General features: G+C 37.6%; 1 protein-coding gene and 1 pseudogene across 1 annotated transcript; both read left to right on the top strand.

The window, feature by feature from the left end:
• The first annotated feature begins 6870 nt into the window (after positions 1-6870).
• LOC146002275 (larval cuticle protein A2B pseudogene) lies at positions 6871-12741 on the top strand (annotated as a pseudogene).
• Positions 12742-15446: 2705 nt separating this feature from the next.
• Positions 15447-16438, top strand: LOC146002577 (cuticle protein 19-like). Its single transcript, XM_083140518.1, has 3 exons — positions 15447-15498; positions 15895-15966; positions 16130-16438. Exons 1-3 carry the CDS (start codon positions 15484-15486, stop codon positions 16385-16387), a joined length of 345 nt encoding a protein of 114 aa, XP_082996644.1. The 5' UTR covers positions 15447-15483; the 3' UTR covers positions 16388-16438.
• The last annotated feature ends 6645 nt before the right edge of the window (positions 16439-23083 follow it).

The following is a 23083-nucleotide window of genomic DNA, read 5'->3' as shown; positions in this document are numbered from 1 at the left end:
AGATCACGGTTAAAGATAATAGGCTTCACTTAAAATAAGCAAGCTGGCAAACCAAAATTATTATTCTTTAATTGTTAGGAATGCAAAATTTTGAAGATGTAAGTGATTCCCTATTGCTCAACCCTGTGATAAATTGTTCAGAAGTGCTTATACTGGAAAATGTACTTTAAGAGGGAGGTGGTGTTTGGCGAAGGTCGCCGTGGAAAGCGCTTAAATTTAACATGGGCTTTTTTGCATTTTGTTGAATATAACGTTTTAGGGCAAAAATTTGCCGGAAAACACGCAGTGGATGTGAACTTAGTTTATGAAACTTTGAGTACATGACACATTTATGCAATTTCAGTTCGTTAAATGTGCACAAATTCCATTATTTTTTTTCAATTTTCCATAAGGAAATACGTAAATAAGCACAGAATGGTTATAGGATTTGTGGGTAGCACCAACGAAAATGGCCATTATGATGCATACTAACGTAATGCTCAATCCTTTTGTGACTGAGCTAGGGAGGGCTTTTCTTTCAAAAGTCACTTGCACGGCCCAAAATGATTGTTTAAAAATGTCATGTATTATCGACGGCGAAAGATACGGCCGCTTCAGCCGAATTTCATTCATCATAGTTCGCCACTTGGCCACTAGATGTCTCTGTTCGAAAATTGCCCCAGGGTGACGGGAGGGCTATTTCGCGCGGGTGTTTGAATCCTCTGCACAGCTGGGTTCCGTCCCCTCCTCAGAAGGTCCCGTAGCTGTCACAGCTTGATTTATTGCCTCTTTCCCAGGCAAGAAACCAAGAAAGCAGGAAGGCCGTGAGTTTGTGTATGTTTGAGTGTAGAGAAGCAGAGCATATTTACCGTGAATTGGAACCAGTGACACAGTAAATTTATCTCGATCCCTACCGCGAAGGAAGTATTCAGGGGGGTCCAGGAGTCCCAACCTCCCCCCGAAAGACTTACCAAGTACAAAAATTAAATAATGAGATCATAAAATAACTTCAATTAAGTAATGAAAATAAGGTTGTTGTCTAATCGCAATTTGTTTATTTCCGCAAAAATATTGGAAAGCAATACGACTTTGAATGACAGTACCAAAGAAGATTTATGCAAGAATTATTACTACTTATAATAACATGCAAAATATTACCAGGAATTTTACTTTCGTCAACTGGATCTAACATCATTTTTTCATACTCAACAAATATTATATTCTTTATCTATTTGGCATTAATTTCCTTGCCAGGGCAGTTTCTATTTATTTACAAATTTTGCCGACCTTAACTACACGTAAGCTAGATAATGAATATGTGATGTTATACTGTATCACTGTTGTTATATCGCCTTCTTATCTATTAATGTAATAAAAATACGTATATTAATTAATTTAATATAATTGTACTTATTTTAATTTAACATTATTAATATTATTATTTTGAGACATTACGTTAGGACGCCCCTCCGAAATATATATCTCGATACCTGCCTGATGTTCGATTTGAATAAAATGTAGAAAAGGCGGGGAGGGTGGTAGCGCTTCCTCTTTTTACATTTCGATAGTTTTACCTCACATGTAGTACTTTGTGAGTCAACGGTGCAGATAGGAAATACGTGTACACACACACACACATAATTGATGATTCGCAAAGGAACTTCGTTAAATTCCAATGCTTGTTCCGCTCACAAATCATATCCTCTCCAAATTACAATAGCCTACTATCGTTGTTGCTTACATAAATGTGTGTGTGTGTGTTTCCTAGAACTTCACTATTTCCAAACATAAACTTGGAGTGGAAGAATCATGAAAAGGTCTACTGTTTCTTTGCAAATCTTCAATTAATCTAACATTTAGTATAAAAACATAATTTTGGCTGACTTGCTAACTTGAGATTTAAAGACAAATTATTAATTTGAATTCTTCATTAACAATAACAAAAGTGACATAAAATGTAGAAGGACAAGACTCCTGGCTTGATTGAGAATTACATTAGAGATGTACAGGTTAGGAAAGGGGAGGGAGAATTCCGTTTTCTTCCTCTTCAGCGCGAACCCTGCCTCCTACATTCTACATGTCCATTCAAAATGTCTTCTTAGTTTCAGATATTTTTGCCTCCCCTATAGCGTAATGGTAAAGATGACCCTCGTAATGTCAAAAGGTCCCGAGTTTGGTACCTGGTGGACGCCCAATAGTTCAATCCCACTATAAATGTAGGTCCAGTCCCGATTAGCCTATCTATACATAAAGAAGACTTACAGAAACTCAAACTCAAGATACTCAAACGACCGGCATAGGGTTGACGGCGCTTGGTGCAGTGAGAGAGCTCCCCTTTGCCAAATCAAAATTAGGAAACAAAAACTCCTCTTCAGGGGTTCCCTCACTTTTTCGCCCTTAGATGGCAGCTGCTGATAAGGGATGAGCATCCCCCCCACCAAAAAAAATAAATTCTGCCTACGAGCCTGCTGTCCTGCATCGTGACCGTCCGGTCTAAGGCGTTATGCTTTGGGCTCTCCAGCTACGGGACGCGCGCAGGTTCGAGTCTCCTGGAAGAAGCGTAACAACTTTTCTCCTGATATTTCGGCCAGTCAAACTCGAGGCCCGCGGGCCGCATGTAGGCCCCAGCATCCGTTAATGCGGCCCGCCTTGGCCCCACTTAACACTTCATGCTTGAAATTATCTATACATTTGTAGTTATCCCGTTTTCTCTTTTCTCGTGATACAAGACCAGACTTATCCAAACTTCAACACATTGACCAATTTTCCCTACACAGGTATACATTCCATTATAGAGTAGATGTTGTGTCAACTAAGCAAGCTGATGGACATGTTACTTCTGAAGTACGAAAATATCTTGCCAGCTGGGGGAGGGCAGCGTGCATACTTTCTGTCGCCTATGAGTTTGTTTCTTGGAAGAAAAGTCAGTTTCTGTAAAAGTTTCAGAGAACCATATGGCTTCCCAAACTTCGTGGGAGTAAGAAAAGGACTATAGACGAGGAATGTAGATTTTTCAAGTGAAATGCTTACTTTTGTTGTGAAGTGAATAGTGAAAAGCGTAGAAAATTTGTACCCTGATAAAGTTTATTCATCCAGAAGTATTTCTATATCACGAAATAAATTTCCCAATCTCTGTGGCAGAGTGGTTAGCACAGCCCGTTGCGACACCAGAGGTTGCGGGTTCGAATCCTGGCCTGAGCGTGGGTGTTCTTTGTATGTGTCTCTTCATCAATTTCATCATACCATTACTCATCCTCATCGTCGCCAGTAGCCAAACGTGGCAGAAAAGCAACGCTAATAAAAAAAATATTAAAAAAAATCAGAAATACAGTTGAGGAGAGGATTGATGACTTAGTCAACGAACAATTGAAAGCAAAAATTGTTCGTGTTGTTGCCTTTTCGCTCACAATATGTGAAATTACGAACGTCTGCGAGCTAGCTCGGTTAGCTCCCTTCATTCGTGGATGCGATTCTCATCTCGATATGACAGTAAAACTACTTGAATGATTCCTCCCCGTGACACAAGGGCTGATATTTTGAAGGAAGTGGAGGCCATTTTGCAAAGTTACAGTCTTCAGTTATATTAAAACTTTTTTAATAAAGTTATAATTTATCCTTCTCAACTTCTCAGGAATACCAGGTATGGCAGGAATATTTGTCCACAGTAAAAATACTACGTGATGAATTTGGAAACAGGTTTCAAGACTTCAGAGGGTGCGAAGGGCAATATTCTTGTTCTGCTCTGCTCCCTTTTCTTTTGATGATGTGTGTGCAAGTCCTGCGTTCGAATGGAACTTATTGAATTGCAGTGCGACTCGTATTGAAAAATAAATGTCGCGAGGTGGGTTATCCTTGATTTTTTTCATATCTCCCATAGCAGTATCCTCGAATAAGCTATTTCGCTGTAGAAATGTTATTAATTTTGGTTGCACTTGCCTTGGTGAAAAGTTGTTTTCCATAATGAAGATTATTGAAACAGCCGAGCCGAATGATCAAGAATGACTGACAAAATATTTGTTGTCTGCATTAAGAGTTTCATGCTCACAAAAAAACTTATTGCAGACTTTTGAGAAGCTTGTTAAAAAAAACTGTCAAATCTGTGCGAAACGAAACTATAATTGCACACAAACAGTTTCTTGCAAAAAATTTTGCACAATTGTAACCAATTTATACTCGAAAGTAACATGTAAAATACTGTAACCATGAGAAAATATGGGGGGAGGTCTGTATATAATTTACATATCGATGCTGCAATAATAATCACTGGAATCCCGGCACCGTTGGGTCGAACCACTTACTTCTGGACTTCAAGGTGTTGGGGTTCTAGATGTGTGACCCGGAAAGTTTTGACATTATCGTTATGCGGCCCTACTCACGAATTGAGTTTGACATGGCTGGTCTATAGGACCTGTTGAGGAGATTGGGGAAACCTTCAATAACGATTGGGGGGTTCGTCGTGCTGACCACACGTCACCCTGTAACTGATTGGTGTGCGAGTGAGGCCGGCCCTTGTGAATGAGTGAGTAGGCCCTTGCCTTCACGGGCTGTTGCGCCACGGGTTTACTTTCGTATATTGGCGTAAGGTGTGGTTTTACAGCGGCTCGACCTCTCCTCGAAATTCTGTCAATTGATTTTGACCAATTCACTGGGGATTTTTTAAGAGTACTTTGTAACACGTATAGTGCTCATCTCGAAGATCATACCAGAGCGTATAGAAGAAATAGTGTGCGCACTCCCTGAGTTGCCGTGGTCCACCGCCTAGATGGCAGTGGTGACGTTTGAGACGGCGCGTTGCTTACATAACTAACTACATAAGAAACAAAAATGCATGTTACTTACGTTTGGAGAAGAGCTCAGCAGCTGGATAGTTTGGAGAATTTTCGAGATGATTTTGCTGTCTTCGAGGCACTTAATTCCTTTCTTATCTCTTTGGTGCGGAAGAAAAATAGCCATTTCAGATAGTGAAATACGAGTTTAGATAGCGTACGCAGCACATGATCTTCACAGCATCCTAATTGCGTAGTTTTTACAACAATTATATTTAAATTGTCCAAACACTCAAAAAATATATCACCCCATAAACTATTAGCACATGATAATTCTTTTTGCAACAACTTCTTCCACTCGTAGCAGAACATCATAAACACTTTTCGATACATAGGTAAGGTATTACAGCCGTCGTCCGAACCATAGGCTTGGATTTGCGTAAGTGGGGCAGGTACATTAGTTGGTTCCCCGTGCAGAAAAGTTGTACACAGTTTACAATCCGTCACTTTGGAAATATACCGCACTATGTATCCTGCCAAATGATACGCCAAGTATTATTTACCAACACTTTGTTCATTTAAGTTCGGTATGTTGTTTTCTCAGTTCGGTATTTGAATTTCATCTTCAACAATGGAAATTTTTCCCTTATTTCATTTTCAGCTTGCTTCTTCACCGAAAGATTTTTATTTTCGGTTGCTCTTGCCAGAGTTCGCATTTGATTAACAAAAGACGTCAGAGGAGATTCAGTCCTGTATTCACAGTTTCCGCCAGAAAGTAAAGCAAGTTTTGCTGGTACGTAAATTGATTGCATAAGGACATATAAGACCCTTCACCAATTTTTCTAAGTGATCTTCAGAAGGCAAAGGTAGCAAATCGTGATGCAAACAGTGTCTATACCCCTTGGGGACTTAATTTTTAAAAGAAGAGACTCCAGTATAAACTCAGAACTGTGTCTCATTCCTGTCTTACTTTTCAGTTGGCATTTCTTTAAGATTGTATCAATTACAATTTTTTGATTTTTGCTAAGAGACGCGAACTGTTTCGACTGTGTGACCATTGTCTTTAACGCCTTTTTCAAGCAAATTTATTTTAGCCTGTGCGACCTTTAGTTTATTCTGCGTTCTAATTAATTGCGTTTCTGATTCTTAAGTTTTTCTTTAGCAATGCTATTGTATTGCTAGCATCCGCAGTGTGAAGCAAATCATCCTCTACTGATAAGCTTAATGATACATTGCGACGAGTACTTACTTTATTATCATCTGTCCGCAAGGATTGCCTTTTCATGGGAGATTTTCGCTTCTTAACTGTCTTAGAGAGGTATTTGGGCAGATTAGGAAATATATGAGGAACAGCTTCTGGTTTTAATTTCCACCTTTGTCGTGGAATTTCTGCTGTATCGCCATCCACTATGAACGAATGCACTTTCACTAAACGGTCAGAGGAAAAATGAATATCACACACATAGCAATTATGACTTAGTTTTTTATCTGTTCTAGGGATGGCACACTCCCATTTTGTCTTTAGTGGCCTAAAAAAATGTCTACTACCTGAAGAACAGCGGTCATATCTAGATCTACAGCCGGGTACGAAACACGTAGGCATCTTGTAGTTTTCGCTCGCTGCTGTCTCAAACACAATAATAATGCGTTGAACACAACACAAACTAGTCACAACGGATCAGTCACAAATCTAACGACACTAAAGTGAATAACGTAATAACGTTGTCTTTAATAAAAGTACACAATGTTATTCTGATACAACAAAACACAACTCTCTACATAAAGCGCGGCCGCACTGCAAGCAGAAGACGCTCGTCGCAAGCGAAGGTGGTGCCAGTGTTTCGGTGGGGCACCGCTCTATTAACTTGGCTTACGGGAAGAAACCGAAGTGCACACACTTTCTCTTCTATACGCTCTGATCATACTATCGTTACTTGGACTGAAATTTCAGTTTGAAACCAATCAATCGAATCCAGGCCTGGGCATGGGGGGGTGTTCTTTCATCAATTTCATATCATCACTCATTCCCTCCCATCTTCGCGAATAGTAAGAAGTGGCAGAAAGCCGAAGTAAAATAGACCAAACAGATCAACCTCGGCCCATTATATCTGCTGTGAACTCAACGATGAGAACTGCACAAAGGGACTTGAAGATTATAAGTAAGGAAACTGTGGCCGAGCGCGCTCAGCAGTTGACCGATGGTCTGACCATGGAAGGTTCCACGTTCCAGCCGTGGCATCAGCCTGGACATAGAGTGTTAGAGTGTAAAAGAGAGAGAGTGAGAGAGAGAGTGAGAGAGAGAGTGAGTGAGTGAGTGCGTGCGTGTCTTCATTCATCCTCCTCGTCGCTAATTGTCAAATGTGGCAGAAGCAGAAAATAAAATACAAATACAGACGTGTCAAACGTGTAATTTTCAACTACGCAAATGTATAATTAGAAACACATGCAGAGGATAAACACTGTATGAAATTAACAATATATTATTCACGCAAGATGGTATATTTCCTCTGCTTTACATACATATAAAATTTAATACACTAAAGCATGCAAGAAATATCCATTTCTCATTCAAGCAGAGGAACTTAGTGCTAGCTGTCAATGACAGAGCTATTGCTTGTTATATATTCAGTTTATTTTCTCTTTAGGAAAAAAGTTCCCATACCTTCATAAGCATGGGAGTCCGGAAGGGAGGGCAAGAGGGGCCATGTCCCCCCCCCCCCTACGGGAGAATGAATGTCCACATAATAATTATATATATATCTTTCACAGATAATTTAATTTCCATCACAGTAATTTATGTTACTCATTATAATTGTGTTTAAGGAGCGTGATAATTTCAGACTGAAATAATGTTTTTTTGAGCGGGCATCACTATCATGGGGAAAATCTGCCTTCTTTGCCCCCCCCCCCCCTGGAAAAGATCCTGCGGACGTCCATGTTCATAAGATAGTTTACTGTGGTGTAAAAAGAATTTTAAACTCGTCGCGATTAGCCAAAAGTGACGGGAAAGCGACGCTAAATAACAAAAATCAACTCAAATCAGTAAGGAAGATTTATGTCGAGTTAACAGCTATTGAAAAATACTGTAAAATATATTCACTCATGATAGTAATGGAGAGGTGCGTATTATCAATTGAAAGAAGTGGGGAGGTGGGGATTATAAGTTGCAAGGGCACGGATGTTCTTTGCGAGTATCCCTTCATCAATTCCATGTAATCAACATTTTATGTCGTGATTAGCCAAAAGTGACAGAAAGCGACGAAAAATAATCAACCAATCAATCAACGTATCTACACTCTCGGTGGTGTTACATTTCAATTGTTCGGATTCCAGTAAACATTCCATCTTGACGTCATCCGTAAGACTGCCATTGTGACCGTAATACTTGTAGTTATTTCGGAGCAAGATGACCAGATATGATACGTGACTTATCCTGAGGGGTGCGAAAGCCAAAGCTAAAAACTAAACACAGTCCATAATTACCATAGCATCAGGTCTTACAAGATATATACATACAGGTGAGTCACTATTCTGTGACATCATCAGTAATAGGTCTTAATATTAACTAACACAAAAATCACGCAGCAAATTAAAGGTATTACGAATAACATTAAAAATATTTCTAGAATTTAAAAGAGCAATAAACATTTGTGCAACGAGAAAGGAAATTAACAACAATAAATATTAGTTCGAAGGAAAGCACGTGTCATAATGATACAAAATGATAACATGTAGAAAGTTTCAAATACGTTTGAGCTGTTTTTAAGATGGGTAATACATAAACTGTAAGTTCAATGTTTACCTATTCGTTACCTTACATCATTGCTACTACTGTAGTTGTACATTTTGTTCCATTGGTTTGTCTTTCGCCTCTTCTGATTATCCCTAGGTCATTCCACATATCCGAGACTTTTTCCTTTAAATTCGAAATAGTCTCGCTCCCGTCCATCTCGAATTATTATCAGCACTGTTCGTAGTAGTTAAAATAATAACTGTTACTATTTTTTGTGCTTATTACTATTAGATACAAATTTTGTATCGACACGAAACCCCTACAAAAAAAAATGGCGACTAGTATGCCTCTGCCTTGTTATCACTGCCACTGGTATGCTATACATTTACACAGCGTACTTTCAATTAGTTATTCTTACTTGATTCGTCGTTACTTTCAACTGATAATCTCTACCTCCTTCTTTACTATCAATTTATAATCTCAACAGCATAAAGAGAAATTCCACATAATTATAGCAGCCACTGTAATCAACAACATTTATTCAATCCAAATCTCATTTGTGAAGGTTCTGACTGTTTGCCGTTGCCACTTCCCTTGCAGTGAATATTTTGCCAGTGGAGAAATCTTGAAAGAAGCGGGAACCAGAATGAAATGAAACAGGTGGTGCCCTTTCGCAGCGGTCACAAAGGAGAGGGGTTGGTGAAGACAGGGGGGAGGTCCTCTGCCCCCCGGCCTGTACTCTTCCTCTAGTAGTTTAGGACACAAGCGAGAAGAATTGCTAGTTCCCTGATATGTCGCTAGGTGTCTCTGTATCCCGCCGGGGCAGGAAAACTCTTTTCATGCCAACCTCCAGGCCACTCTTAAGTTAAGAGTTGAGAAGTAGTTTATATATATATTGTAATGGTATAGTGGGGTTAAGCCACGATCGCGCGAGATGTTTATGAGGAAGCCGCTGGGCCGCGATCGCAACTTCAAGGTTAAAGTGAAAACCCGCACTATATATCACAAATACTATTTTTGTGTCGCCCTTCTCGCGCGAGAATGCAGGAGTCTACAAGCAAAGTCGACGAGAAGCGCGAGACAAAGCCCTGTAATAAATGTACACCCTGTATATATATATATATATATATATATATATATATATATATATATATATATATATATATAACGCGCACACAATTTAAATGGTCCGTCAACGAATAGCACTCTGTGCCTTCTCCGTTGAGTTCATTCACACTCTCGATTACTATACCATCCTACCATCCACTCTTATTGTTTTGTCTTGCACTCACGTAAATACAATATTACTCCGGAGTACCTTTCATACCAGCCTATGGTTACCACGTAACGCGTATCTCATGCGCGTTTTTATTTACTGGCGCACAATAGATTTCAAGTAAGGTAAATTACAATTTAGTATGTTCAATCATCAACAGCGTATTGCATTGCACAAATATCATGTATTTCATAACAACAATCAACACGTAAAAATAGCCCAATATCAACAAGGTCGACATAAGTCAAATACTGATTTCACAAGAGACGTGCGTCCACGTCAGAATTCCAAAAAAGACACGTCCTGCGTGTGTTAATTTAACTGACTTCAACCATTTACTCCATTAACAATACGCATTTAGTTCGTATATTAATATTCCCCTCGACCCGTTCAAACATAAAGATTTAACAATTAACAATACACTACAGATCATGCGTTCACCACAAACAAGTTTTCTTTCGCATCACGCTGATTCACTCTTATATTAACCATTTTGCATTTTAACAATATTACCCCCCAATTCTCCTGATTCTTAATGCTATCGTGGAAAAGGGTGGAAAGGCGCAAATGGAACAAACGTCCCGAATCAATTAATAAAGGGGAAATGAAGGTTCGTAAATTTTGCTTTTGAGACGAGGACTTCAACTCGACGCCCTTTTTTTGACTGCCAACTCAAATCATAAGATTCCAGCGTAAGGTACGCATCGCAAGATTGGCACAAAGCTGCAATACTAGTTCGCTGCACAAAAGGTTCACTTGTTATGGATCACTTACAAAAACCAGGAACTTTAGCGACAAAAAAAAGTTGTTTTTTTTTAGCCAAAAATCAAGTAAGAATTAATTTGTTCTGTTCCCACTAATTTTGACGTATAATTATCTTTCGTTAGTTCACTTAAAGCGTTCAAAGTGTCCACAAAGGTAGCACGCAACAAGGGGGAAAAAAGGGGGGAGGAAAACAGAGTGCAACAACAGTTTTACGCGCAATGCTTATGCATGATTAAAGGGAATACGACGTGGAACTTCGGCACAAAGATGTTAAGTTCATTATCGCAGCAGAGAGAATTTACGTACCTACGCCAAACAAACTTCGGCCTCAAAGTCCTTGTAATGCGGCTGCCCTATTTATGCCCTTGTCCTCTATGATGCTGGCCCATTCCACAAAATGGCAAATGAGGAACTTTCCGTCCGTCAGGGCAGCTCGCTGGGCACGTCTCTCGCTGGCTATGTTGTGCGAAAAGAGTTGACCTTCTCGTTCCAGTCGGTACAAAAGTCGTTGAAGCACTGGCGAGGTGTTTTACGACCTGCGCGCTTGTACCAAGTCTGCCGAAAGAGGCAGCACTGGTCATTGAGCTATCGAGGGCAAACGACCTCTGATGGCGAAAAAATTAAACTAATATTTAACGTGAAATTTTCCAATTATGTAGCGTTTGTGATATGTGAATATAAAAACGTTACAATATGAGTATGTATATAAATATATATTTATATATATATATATATATATATATATATATATATATATATATATATATATATATATATATATATATATATTGATATATATATTGATGTATTTATATCTATAGTCTACTTCCAAGCCGCATTCGAGACCTGGTGGTGGCACAAGTTGTTCGGATCCCAGTTTCAATTGTAGGTCCAGTACCGATTAGCCTCACTGTGCATAAAGGGGACTTAAGAAAACAAAAATCAAATCTATTTCTAAGATTTGGTTGCGGCTGTTACAGCCTCCAGAATTGTAAGGTAACATTCATTCTCAGTACATAGTACACGACTGAGTAGGCAGCAGATAAATATTTTTTTTTTTGTTGGAATAAATTAACCTTTCTGCGCATTTCACATCCAATGAACATAGGAAGGAAATGCAACTCTCTGATTGATATAGAGGAAGTGAAGGTTCGAAAGTTTCACTTCTCTGTCTTATATAAAGCATTACTTATTCTTCGGTTATCAGTTGAGAAGTGTAATCCATTTGCATCCAAATAGAAATGAATTCCTTCGTGGTAAGATTATGGAATAAGCATTAATATTAAATATATATCTAAGTTTCCAGTAACATATGATATGCAAGAACTTTGGAATAATTTGCACACAAATTATACTTATCATCTCATAAAAAATTGAAGAACTTTACTTAGAAGTTTATACTTTTAGGGTCGACGCGATTGAAAGATGAAAAAATGTTGATCAGTATGAGAGGAATCGACGAATTGTGAATCCATCTTTTCTCACCTTGTGCATTCAGATGCCTTGGGGTTACAAAACTTCCAAGAAATGTGTCACCACGATCCGGAATTTCTTCATATGCTCTTGAATATTTTCAATAACTTTATAAATATTAACTGTATTTGTGAATTTAGTCTTGATCATACGTCATTCGATTTATGTTTGTTGCAGGTTCTTGATGGAGTACTGGCTTTCTCAGCACTAGCTCTTGCAATTCCACCCATTCATCATGTGGACTATTACGTAAGTAAATACTTGATTTTCAAATATAAGAAAAATGCCAAGTTATTGACATACTCTCTCTCTCTCATCTTCATAAGTTAAATCTAAATGGAACAAAGGCATAAATGCAACAGAATAACTGGTTAAGATTGATATGTGTTTGCCCTTGTGCAAGAACAAAAATGCAATAAATATGTATATTTCTCGTGCAGGCATATCCCAAATACGAGTTCAAGTATGCTGTGAGTGACCACCACACAGGCGACCAGAAGAGCCAATATGAAGTACGTGATGGGCCTGTTGTGAAGGGACAGTACAGTCTTGTGGAACCAGACGGAAGTGTTAGAACTGTGGACTACGTGGCTGACGATCACAATGGATTCAACGCAGTGGTCAAGAAACACGGACACAACCTCCACGTACAGCCTCATCTCAGTATCGGTCATTCTGGATATGGATTACTTGGATGAACATTGTACACCTGTTGTTGATTTTTATTAGTAAATGAAAACAGTAATTTATATTGTATCTTTTCTTGTCCAAATCTATTTTTCTAACTGTGTATTAACCACACAACATTAACATTACAATCATTCTTCAACATAAGAAAGTAACAAAGTTCTGTGCCAAGAACTGTTTCACTTTCATGAAATATCAGTCAATTCCGAGAAGAATGCCATATTTCTCAATCTGCAAAAAACATGTATGAAGGTTTGGACTAAATCGTCTTACTTAACTCCTAAAATATTACCTTTATTTTGGATAGTTGAGAACGGTATTTTACACCATGATATAGAAAATTCATAGAACTAACGTTTTGCTGAGATTTTCAGAGAACTGACATCTCTTGAGCTCATGATATGCTATGCAAGGATTTTTAACGAAATCAGCCCTACAAATGAAAATATTTAAAACAATTGTTTTGTTAGGTGAAATTGATGCAAATGATGTTCAGTAACAAACAAGAAGCGTCTAGAATTTAAAGCGATCTTTCTGAAATTTTCAATGGAGAAATGTTGCATGACAAATTTCAAAATTGAGAACAAAACAAAACCATTTTTGCTTCGTTACGAGCGTTATCCTTTTCGTTGAATTCTTAAAACATTTAAGGAAAATTGTTTACTACAACTAGATTCCATTTAATTATCTTTCTCGAAATTCTCGAGGCGAATTGGTCTGATGGCTACTATATTCACGAAGAAAAAACCTTTATTTCACCATCTCATGTCCTGACTTTTTCAGATTAAAAACACAACTGGCCCTACTTTTAGAGCATTATTAAAGTTACACGTTTCGGACATAATCCCTGCGAAAGAATTCGCGTCGTATGGCAGAATGGTGGGATCGGTATGTAGGACAATTATAGATATTATTTTGGCCAATTATGATATCAATCATATAATTTTATTAATAGGTGTGGTATTCATTCTGTTTGCGTAAACTCGAACGATTGCGTAATTTTTCACATGATACACACATTTCAAATTTAGTAGAATGATTCGTACCTCTGGTATATTTGGAGGGGAAATCTGAGACCTTAGGTGTTATTCCAAATACTGCATGTTCCAACTATAAATTACAAGAATCCCAGTATGTTTGCATAAGACCGAAATTAAAATTCTAAAGAAATAGTGAAATGGCATGTGTCACATCGGATGTGGGATATATCTGAAAATTTGACAAATACAACCATGGTAGCTGTAGAGAGATTTAATAAATATTGAGATGAAATTTGTGTAATCACATAATATTTTTGACAGCTCACCTAGTAATTAATTTGCGGAAGTGCTTCACAATATTGTGTGAAAATCTATATGCGTATTTTCTATGTTGCGGACATTTTAAACTTTTTCTAATATTTGATATTTCTACACCTTACACCTTACTCTATATATTTGTGAAGATTAAAACACACTTCATTCATTACTTCAAAATTAGTTTGAAAATTAAAAATTTCTGGAAGCTGTAGGTTTTTCGAAAGAATCGGTTTGAAAAAGTGTAATTGAAATACACCAACTTTAAAAACACGAACCATAATTATACTATATCCCTTGAACTTATATTCCCAACATACAAACACTTTCAAGAACTGCTTTGGATATCAGCAAAAATATTAATGTTGTAAATGTATAACCTACACACTTACCCCACCTCCTTCTGTTCTCCCATATCTTCCTTCCGTGCATCTCTTCTTCTTCTTCCCCTCTTTGTCTTTCTTTGTGTACTAAGATGAATTTTCCTCTCAGAGATTGAGACACATGTCTTTCCACATTATCCTCAATACAAAGTGTTAAAACCAGTATTTCAGTAGTCTGGTACAGCACTGAAGCAAAACAATTCCGTATGTCAAGGATGTTTAAACATCTCCAATTAAAATTCCACATTTTGAATTTACATGTTTATTTTGAATTAGGGATTGTAATAACATAATTGATCTATGATCGCTAGTTGTCTGAATGTGAAAGGTATTTTTCCGCAGTACGTACATTTTCAGAGAATGTTTCCTTGTAGATTAGTCAGTACCTAGAGCTGTACATTGGGATGGCACATACTCTTAGGACTGGAAAAGATCACGGTTAAAGATAATAGGCTTCACTTAAAATAAGCAAGCTGGCAAACCAAAATTATTATTCTTTAATTGTTAGGAATGCAAAATTTTGAAGATGTAAGTGATTCCCTATTGCTCAACCCTGTGATAAATTGTTCAGAATAGCTTATACTGGAAAATGTACTTTAAGTTAAGAGTTGAGAAGTAGTTTATATATATATGACTATGTATATAAATATATATATATATATATATATATATATTGATATATATATTGATGTATTTATATCTATAGTCTACTTCCAAGCCGGATTCCAGACCTGGTGGTGGCACAAGTCGTTCGGATCCCAGTTTCAATTGTAGGTCCAGTACCGATTAGCCTCACTGTGCATAAAGGGGACTTAAGAAATCAAAAATCAAATCTATTTCTAAGATTTGGTTGCGGCTGTTACAGCCTCCAGAATTGTAAGATAACATTCATTCTCAGTACATATTACACGACTGAGTAGGCAGCAGATAAATATTTTTTTTTCGTTGGAATAAATTAACCTTTCTGCGCATTTCACATCCAATGAACATAGGAAGGAAATGCAACTCTCTGATTGATATAGAGGAAGTGAAGGTTCGAAAGTTTCACTTCTCTGTCTTATATAAAGCATTACCTTATTCTTCGGTTATCAGTTGAGAAGTGTAATCCATTTGCATCCAAATAGAAATGAATTCCTTCGTGGTAAGATTATGGAATAAGCATTAATATTAAATATATATCTAAGTTTCCAGTAACATATGATATGCAAGAACTTTGGAATAAATTTGCACACAAATTATACTTATCATCTCATAAAAAATTGAAGAACTTTACTTAGAAGTTTATACTTTTAGGTTCGACGCGATTGAAAGAATGAACAAATGTTGATCAGTATGAGAGGAATCGACGAATTGTGAATCCATCTTTTCTCACCTTGTGCATTCAGATGCCTTGGAGTTACAAAACTTCCAAGAAATGTGTCACCACGATCCGGAATTTCTTCATATGCTCTTGAATATTTTCAATAACTTTATAAATATTTACTTCATTTGTGAATTTAGTCTTGATCATACGTCATTCGATTTATGTTTGTTGCAGGTTCTTGTTGGAGTACTGGCTTTCTCAGCACTAGCTCTTGCAATTCCACCCATTCATCATGTGGACTATTACGTAAGTAAATACTTGATTTTCAAATATAAGAAAAATGCTAAATGCTATGTTAAATCTAAATGGAACAAAGGCATAAATGCAACAGAATAACTGGTTAAGATTGATATGTGTTTGCCCTTGTGCAAGAACAAAAATGCAATAAATATATATATTTCTCGTGCAGGCATATCCCAAATACGAGTTCAAGTATGCTGTGAGTGACCACCACACAGGCGACCAGAAGAGCCAATATGAAGTACGTGATGGGCCTGTTGTGAAGGGACAGTACAGTCTTGTGGAACCAGACGGAAGTGTTAGAACTGTGGACTACGTGGCTGACGATCACAATGGATTCAACGCAGTGGTCAAGAAACACGGACACAACCTCCACGTACAGCCTCATCTCAGTATCGGTCATTCTGGATATGGATTACTTGGATGAACATTGTACACCTGTTGTTGATTTTTATTAGTAAATGAAAACAGTAATTTATATTGTATCTTTTCTTGTCCAAATCTATTTTTCTAACGGTCTATTAAACACACAACATTAACATTACAATCATTCTTCAACATAAGAAAGTAACAAAGTTCTGTGCCAAGAACTGTTTCACTTTCATGAAATATCAGTCAATTCCAAGAAGAATGCCATATTTCTCAATCTGCAAAAAACTTGTATGAAGGTTTTGGACTAAAACGTCTTACTTAACTCCTAAAATATTACCTTAATTTTTTATAGTCGAGAACAGTATTTTATACCATGATATAGAAAATTCATAGAACTAACGTTTTGCTGAGATTTTCAGAGAACTGACATCTCTTGAAGTAGTGTTATTTGTGATATTACTATCTCGATAAATGATGACCCCCCCTCAGGCAGATTTGGCTACACTTAAAACTAGCTCAAGATGTGCATATGAGCTTATTGCTCAAGTGTGGTACTCTGTCTAACCCAAGATTTTTGTAAAAATGCCCTCGGGAATTTCCCGTGAAATGATGAGCCCCCTCAGATTGATTTGCCTACATTTACAAATCTACATCTGTGAGATTGTTGTCCATAAGTTTGTTAAAAATATGCTCTTCTTGATATTGCTATGGCTACACTTAAAACTAAGCCAAAAATGCTCATAAGAGCCACCCACATACACCCACACCCACCCACACCCACACATGTTTACTACCGGTCCACTTCCGGTCCACTTACGTTCCACTTCCTTTTTATTTCGGGTCCACTTCCGGTCCACTTCCGTTCCACTTCCGGTACACTTCCGGTACACTTCCGGTTTACTTCCGGTTTAAGTTCAATTGGACACCAGGCCCAACTTGCATATCTAGTACTAAGACAATGTAATATGCAGAGGCCTTCTAGAATTGCTCTGTGACTCTCTCATCTCTTACATCATAAATATATGATTTTTCACCTATAAGAATAACACTACATATAGTGTCATCAGGGAGTGTATCATGGAATTCACAGATAATTTTAATGTTTGTCCTGTCATTAACCACAACTTGTTTTCTTTTTGAGGTGTTGATGACAAACATGGGTCTCTGTGTTTTGAATTCATCTGGTGAGTAATACATGTCAGTATTGCCAGTAGTGACCCTTTTGTATGCTGTAAATGCTTCATATAATTTAAGAAAATCATCCTTGGACATGTTTAAATTATAATTTTCTCTAGGAAACACCTCATTTCTGCCATTTTTAAGATATATGTTCTTGATGTTGCAGCTATCAAACTTACTTGAATTTTTTTCCTGATTATTATGTCTTCCAGTCTGAAACAGTACCACCACAGAATCTGGCATGTCATATTGTATACTGGAGAATGAGTTTGTAACATCAAATTCATAATAGCTACCAGTGGCAGGCTTCTGCACACATTGATATGTATAAAATTGTAAAGGCACCTGTGGATTTTTTAGTATATCTGCTTTGTATTTAAGAGCATAACTGGCTTCATATTCAACTACTGGAATTCTTAGCTCCATAGTCTGAATAAGGCATTTGCCGCACACCCTGAATTACATGATCACCATCAAAATCTAAATTACTGCTTTTTGTATCACATCCACTTGTAGCCAAGCAATGCACCATGGCTGTAAACCTACCTGTGCAAAACAGAGAGCTGCTTGGAAGAATGTACAGAATAAGCTTCACAAGGGGCACTACCTATTGCAAGATAAGCAAGAAACAATTCAAGAGAATAATCTCTGCACTGTCCCTGTTGAAGAGAATAAAAAAATTAAATATTGATGATGATATAAACAGGCTTGTTGCAGATATAACTGTGGGTATCAACTATTTTTATGTCCCATCCACCACACTTATCAACACCCTGAGGAAAATCTTCAGAACAAAAAATTGCAATGCACAGCAAGTGTATACAGATCACAAGCTGTTGTCTCAAATAAGAACAATTGAAAATTTGGATTGATGATCCAGTAGGGTGTGTTTAGGTTTTTAAACATGCAAGAAATATAAGCATGCCAGGGCATGATGCTGATGTTTTTGTAGAAAATTGAATGCTGTCTGTGCTGTTGATTTTCAGAATATTTGATGTTGCTGAAATAAAATTTGTCAAGATAAGTTAAATTTTTTCCGCTCTCTATGAGTTGATTTGCCCTGATATGGATTGCATTCATATAGATGACAATGCTGCCTACTGGAGGTTTAGGTGCTCAACAAACAATTGTATATCTGTCAAGAGGCAGTTGATACATGGAGCTTACATAGGTGTCATAGATGTTATACCCAAGCACACAGGAAAATTTGATTGTGGGTTAAGTATCACCTTGCAGAATATACCTATAATACAGAATCCAAACATAAAATCAAGCCAGATATATCATGTCAATATACCCAAACCAGGAGTTTATTATTTGTCCACAGTTGCACCTTCCCTGAATTATATTGTTCCAAAGGATCCAATTATTGTATCCCAGGCTACAAATCTAATGTATGATAGTTTTGTTGGGATACAGAACAGGAGAATAAATTCAGATGTTCATGTTTCACTTGATAAATTTGTGATTGTGGAATTTGACAGGCTTGTGTATACAGATTTGGCATGGGCCTTGGATTATCTAAAGATAAATAATTTTAATGTAACTAACAGGGATGCATTGTAACATGTGGCATATTTGTATTCTGCTCTGTGGACTGTAGTATCTTGCAATTGTTTTTAGGACATTGGATTTTGTTCTGTTGATAGTGTTGCAGCACAACCTGCTGTCCTGGCTTATGCAGTACCTGTCCATGAGAACATATTGATCACTGGTATAATTCAGATACATGGGACCCCTGACACAGGTTGCTGAATTGCACCATGCCCCATGCACTTTGTTGAATTGCCCATAATACCTACTGCTGGTTACATTTTGCCTGGGAAGCCAGAATTGGATGTCTGCCTTGAATTTATTGCTGCTGCTGCTGGAAACAGTGTCATGGGATTTTGTTGGCTTGAAGCAATATATGAATATAGGTATCAGTATAATTGCACACATTGTGCACACAACAAACAATTGCATGTTTGTAATCACAGAGCACTTGCCTCTTGTCTTGATATGAATCCTGGTCTTGCTCCTGGCATACATGTTCATGACATAGTTGGGCCCGCTCAGCAGCAATCTAGATGCCTCCATTTGAAAAGTTTAGGTTCAGGAACTGGGCTGGATGTTTAATTATAAATTCCTTAACTTGGCTTGTTGTAGGACCACCTCTTATAAGAACACTTATAATTTCTATTGTAAGAATATAATCTTGTATGTTGAACTGTCTGGCAATTTCTGGGTATATCAGCACATATCTTGCAACCCGATGATATGTTTCTTCTACAGGCAATTGATGGGTCTGGTTGTACATTTGTGTTTTGCCCCGCATTATATTTATGAATTCATGCTCCCTGTGGTGCTCTAGCCAGGGACCATCAAGCAGTGTGAAATTTGAAACATCTTGAGATATGTAGCCATACAATTTTTTAAATAGTTCTTCTTGTTTTCTTGTGGTTGTGAAATATTTGGGCTCATCAATAAGAGTGTTCAGTGTAATTGTTTCAATCCACTTGTCCCCAGTTGTCAATCCCTCCAGTAGATCTTTGAAATTGTGCAAAGTGCATTTTTTTTGTTTTTTATTGTTTTAAGCTTGTTGACAATTGTACTTATTAGTATTGGGTCTTTAGTTTCTGATTTTGTTGTGTCTATGTATGTGAACCCCCTGTTGATGTACAGCCTAACCTCAGGATAAACAATAAATAGAAGAATCACCATGGGCATGTTGCTTGACATGTGCAGGATTCCAGCAAGCCTTAGAAATGTTGTCGGGTCAATATTTGTAAACATTGCATTAACAAGATTTATGAAGCATTTTTTTGATTCTGGGTTGTAAATCCAATCTATGAACAGATTCAATACATCATCCAGAATATCTACAGTTAGTGGGGCCTCTCTAACAAATTTTGGAATATTGAAACTGAGACACTCTGCAAATTCCTCATCGCAATGCTGTTCATGATGTGGTATTGTGAAAAATTCATACAGGTGGGTTAGGATGTAGGTTATAGTGTCTCTTGATGGCTCCATTTTATATTTTTTTTCAGCATAACATCTTCAGTGTTGTCTTCTTGCATGGGTCTTTTTTTTTCCTGTTGATGGTCTTGACAATATTTGTGTATCAATTATCAGATCAGGCTTGTCTATCCTGACAGAGGTATTTTGTTGATTGTACAGGCTGATATTGGTATGTTTAGATTTATCATGCACAGGATTGTCATCCAGATACAAATCTGGCCTGTCTATGTTAAGGGCAGCACAGACATCTTGATTGTATAGGCCGGCTTGGTGCTGTTGTATGTTTGGCCTGAAATCTTGCCTGTCCACATGTAGGTTTGGCCTGTCTATCCTAAAGACACCTTGCTGATTATACAGATGATCACATCCTATCAACTCTGGATGGTCAATCCTAATACCCGGTCTGTATAATTGCAGATTCTGATTTTTTCCAGCATCTAAGATTCTGTTGCAATCCAGCTGTATGCTCGGCCTGTCTATTTTGAAGCTGCCCTGCTGATTGTACAGGTCAATCCGTGTAGGATTCACATCCTGTTGCATGCAAATCTGCTGCTGCTGGATGTTAGTCCTGTCTATTTTGAAACTGCCCTGCTGATTGTACAGGCTGGGGTATTGTTTGAAATTATTGTCTTGCTGCATGCAAATCTGTTGCTGATGGATGTCGGGCCTGTCTAATTTGAAACTGCGCTGTTGATTGTACAGGTTAATCTGTGTATCTGGATTGATGGGATTCTCATCTTGTTGCATGAAAATCTGCTGCTGATGGATGTCAGGCCTGTCTATTTTGAAACCTCCCTGTTGATTGTACAGGTTAATCTGTGTATCTGGATTGTTGGGATTCTCATCCTGTTGCTCTGTATGGATGTCAGGTTTGTCTATTTTAAAACTTCCCTTTTGATTGTACAGGTTAATCTGTTTATCTGCATTGCTGGGATTCTCATCCTGTTGCTCTGTATGGATGCCAGGCCTGTCTATTTTGAAACTGCCCTGCTGATTGTACAGGTCAATCTGTGTAGGATTCTCATCCTGTTGCATGAAAATCTGCTGCTGCTCGATGTCAGGCCTGTCTATTTTGAAACTTCCCTGTTGATTGTATAGGTTAATCTGTGTATCTGGATTGTTAGGATTCTCATCCTGTTGCTCTGTATGGATGTCAGGCCTGTCTATTTTGAAACTTCCCTGTTGATTGTACAGGTTAATCTGTGTATGTGCATTGTTGCGATCATCTTGTTGCTCTGTATGGATGTCAGGCCTGTCTATTTTGAAATTGCCCTGTTGATTGTACAGGGCAACTTGATGTTGTTTTAAAATATTAGGTTTAATAGGTGAGTTGGGATGTGGATAGATCAAATCTGGCTTCCTGTAATGTATTATAGGCTGGTTGTACAGCTGGATGTTTGATATCTTGGCTTGGATCACAGGTGGAGGGCTGTTTGGTTCTATCTTGATGGGTTCTCTTGTTATATTTTTAAGTGGAGAATCATATAATTCATAATTGTTGCCAAAAGTTATGCTAGCTTTTGATGGTGAAGGGGTTGCCGGTGAATATGCAGGTAGAGATGTAGGTGGGGAAGAAGGTTTGGATGAAGGTGGAGATAAAGCAGGAGTGGTTTTATGCATGCTTAAGGTATCATCATCATCATCATCATCTGTGTAATACAGATCCAAATTTTCAATTGTTCTTATTTGAGACAACAGCTTGTGATCTGTATACACTTGCTGTGCATTGCAATTTTTTGTTCTGAAGATTTTCCTCAGGGTGTTGATAAGTGTGGTGGATGGGACATAAAAATAGTTGATACCCACAGTTATATCTGCAACAAGCCTGTTTATATCATCATCAATATTTAATTTTTTTATTCTCTTCAACAGGGACAGTGCAGAGATTATTCTCTTGAATTGTTTCTTGCTTATCTTGCAATAGGTAGTGCCCCTTGTGAAGCTTATTCTGTACATTCTTCCAAGCAGCTCTCTGTTTTGCACAGGTAGGTTTACAGCCATGGTGCATTGCTTGGCTACAAGTGGATGTGATACAAAAAGCAGTAATTTAGATTTTGATGGTGATCATGTAATTCAGGGTGTGCGGCAAATGCCTTATTCAGATTATGGAGCTAAGAATTCCAGTAGTTGAATATGAAGCCAGTTATGCTCTTAAATACAAAGCAGATATACTAAAAAATCCACAGGTGCCTTTACAATTTTATACATATCAATGTGTGCAGAAGCCTGCCACTGGCAGCTATTATGAATTTGATGCTACAAACTCATTCTCCAGTATACAATATGACATGCCAGATTTTGTGGTGGTACTGTTTCAGACTGGAAGACACAATAATCAGGAAAAAAAATTCAAGTAAGTTTGATAGCTGCAACATCAAGAACATATATCTTAAAAAAGGCAGAAATGAGGTGTTTCCTAGAGAAAATTATAATTTAAACATGTCCAAGGATGATTTTCTTAAATTATATGAAGCATTTACAGCATACAAAAGGGTCACTACTGGCAATACTGACATGTATTACTCACCAGATGAATTCAAAACACAGAGACCCATGTTTGTCATCAACA

Source organism: Lepisma saccharinum, chromosome 18 (genome assembly GCF_977018435.1).
Source record: "Lepisma saccharinum chromosome 18, izLepSacc3.1, whole genome shotgun sequence".
Taxonomy (NCBI): Eukaryota; Metazoa; Arthropoda; class Insecta; order Zygentoma; family Lepismatidae; genus Lepisma; species Lepisma saccharinum.
The sequence above is the reverse complement of the archived record's forward strand: the minus strand, read 5'-3'. Positions and strand labels throughout refer to the sequence as shown.

Bases quoted from the DNA above. Each gene is read 5' to 3' on its own strand.
- LOC146002577 (XM_083140518.1), top strand. The intron at 15,967-16,129 runs GTAAGTAAATAC...TTTCTCGTGCAG, and splicing joins TTCATCATGTGGACTATTAC to GCATATCCCAAATACGAGTT.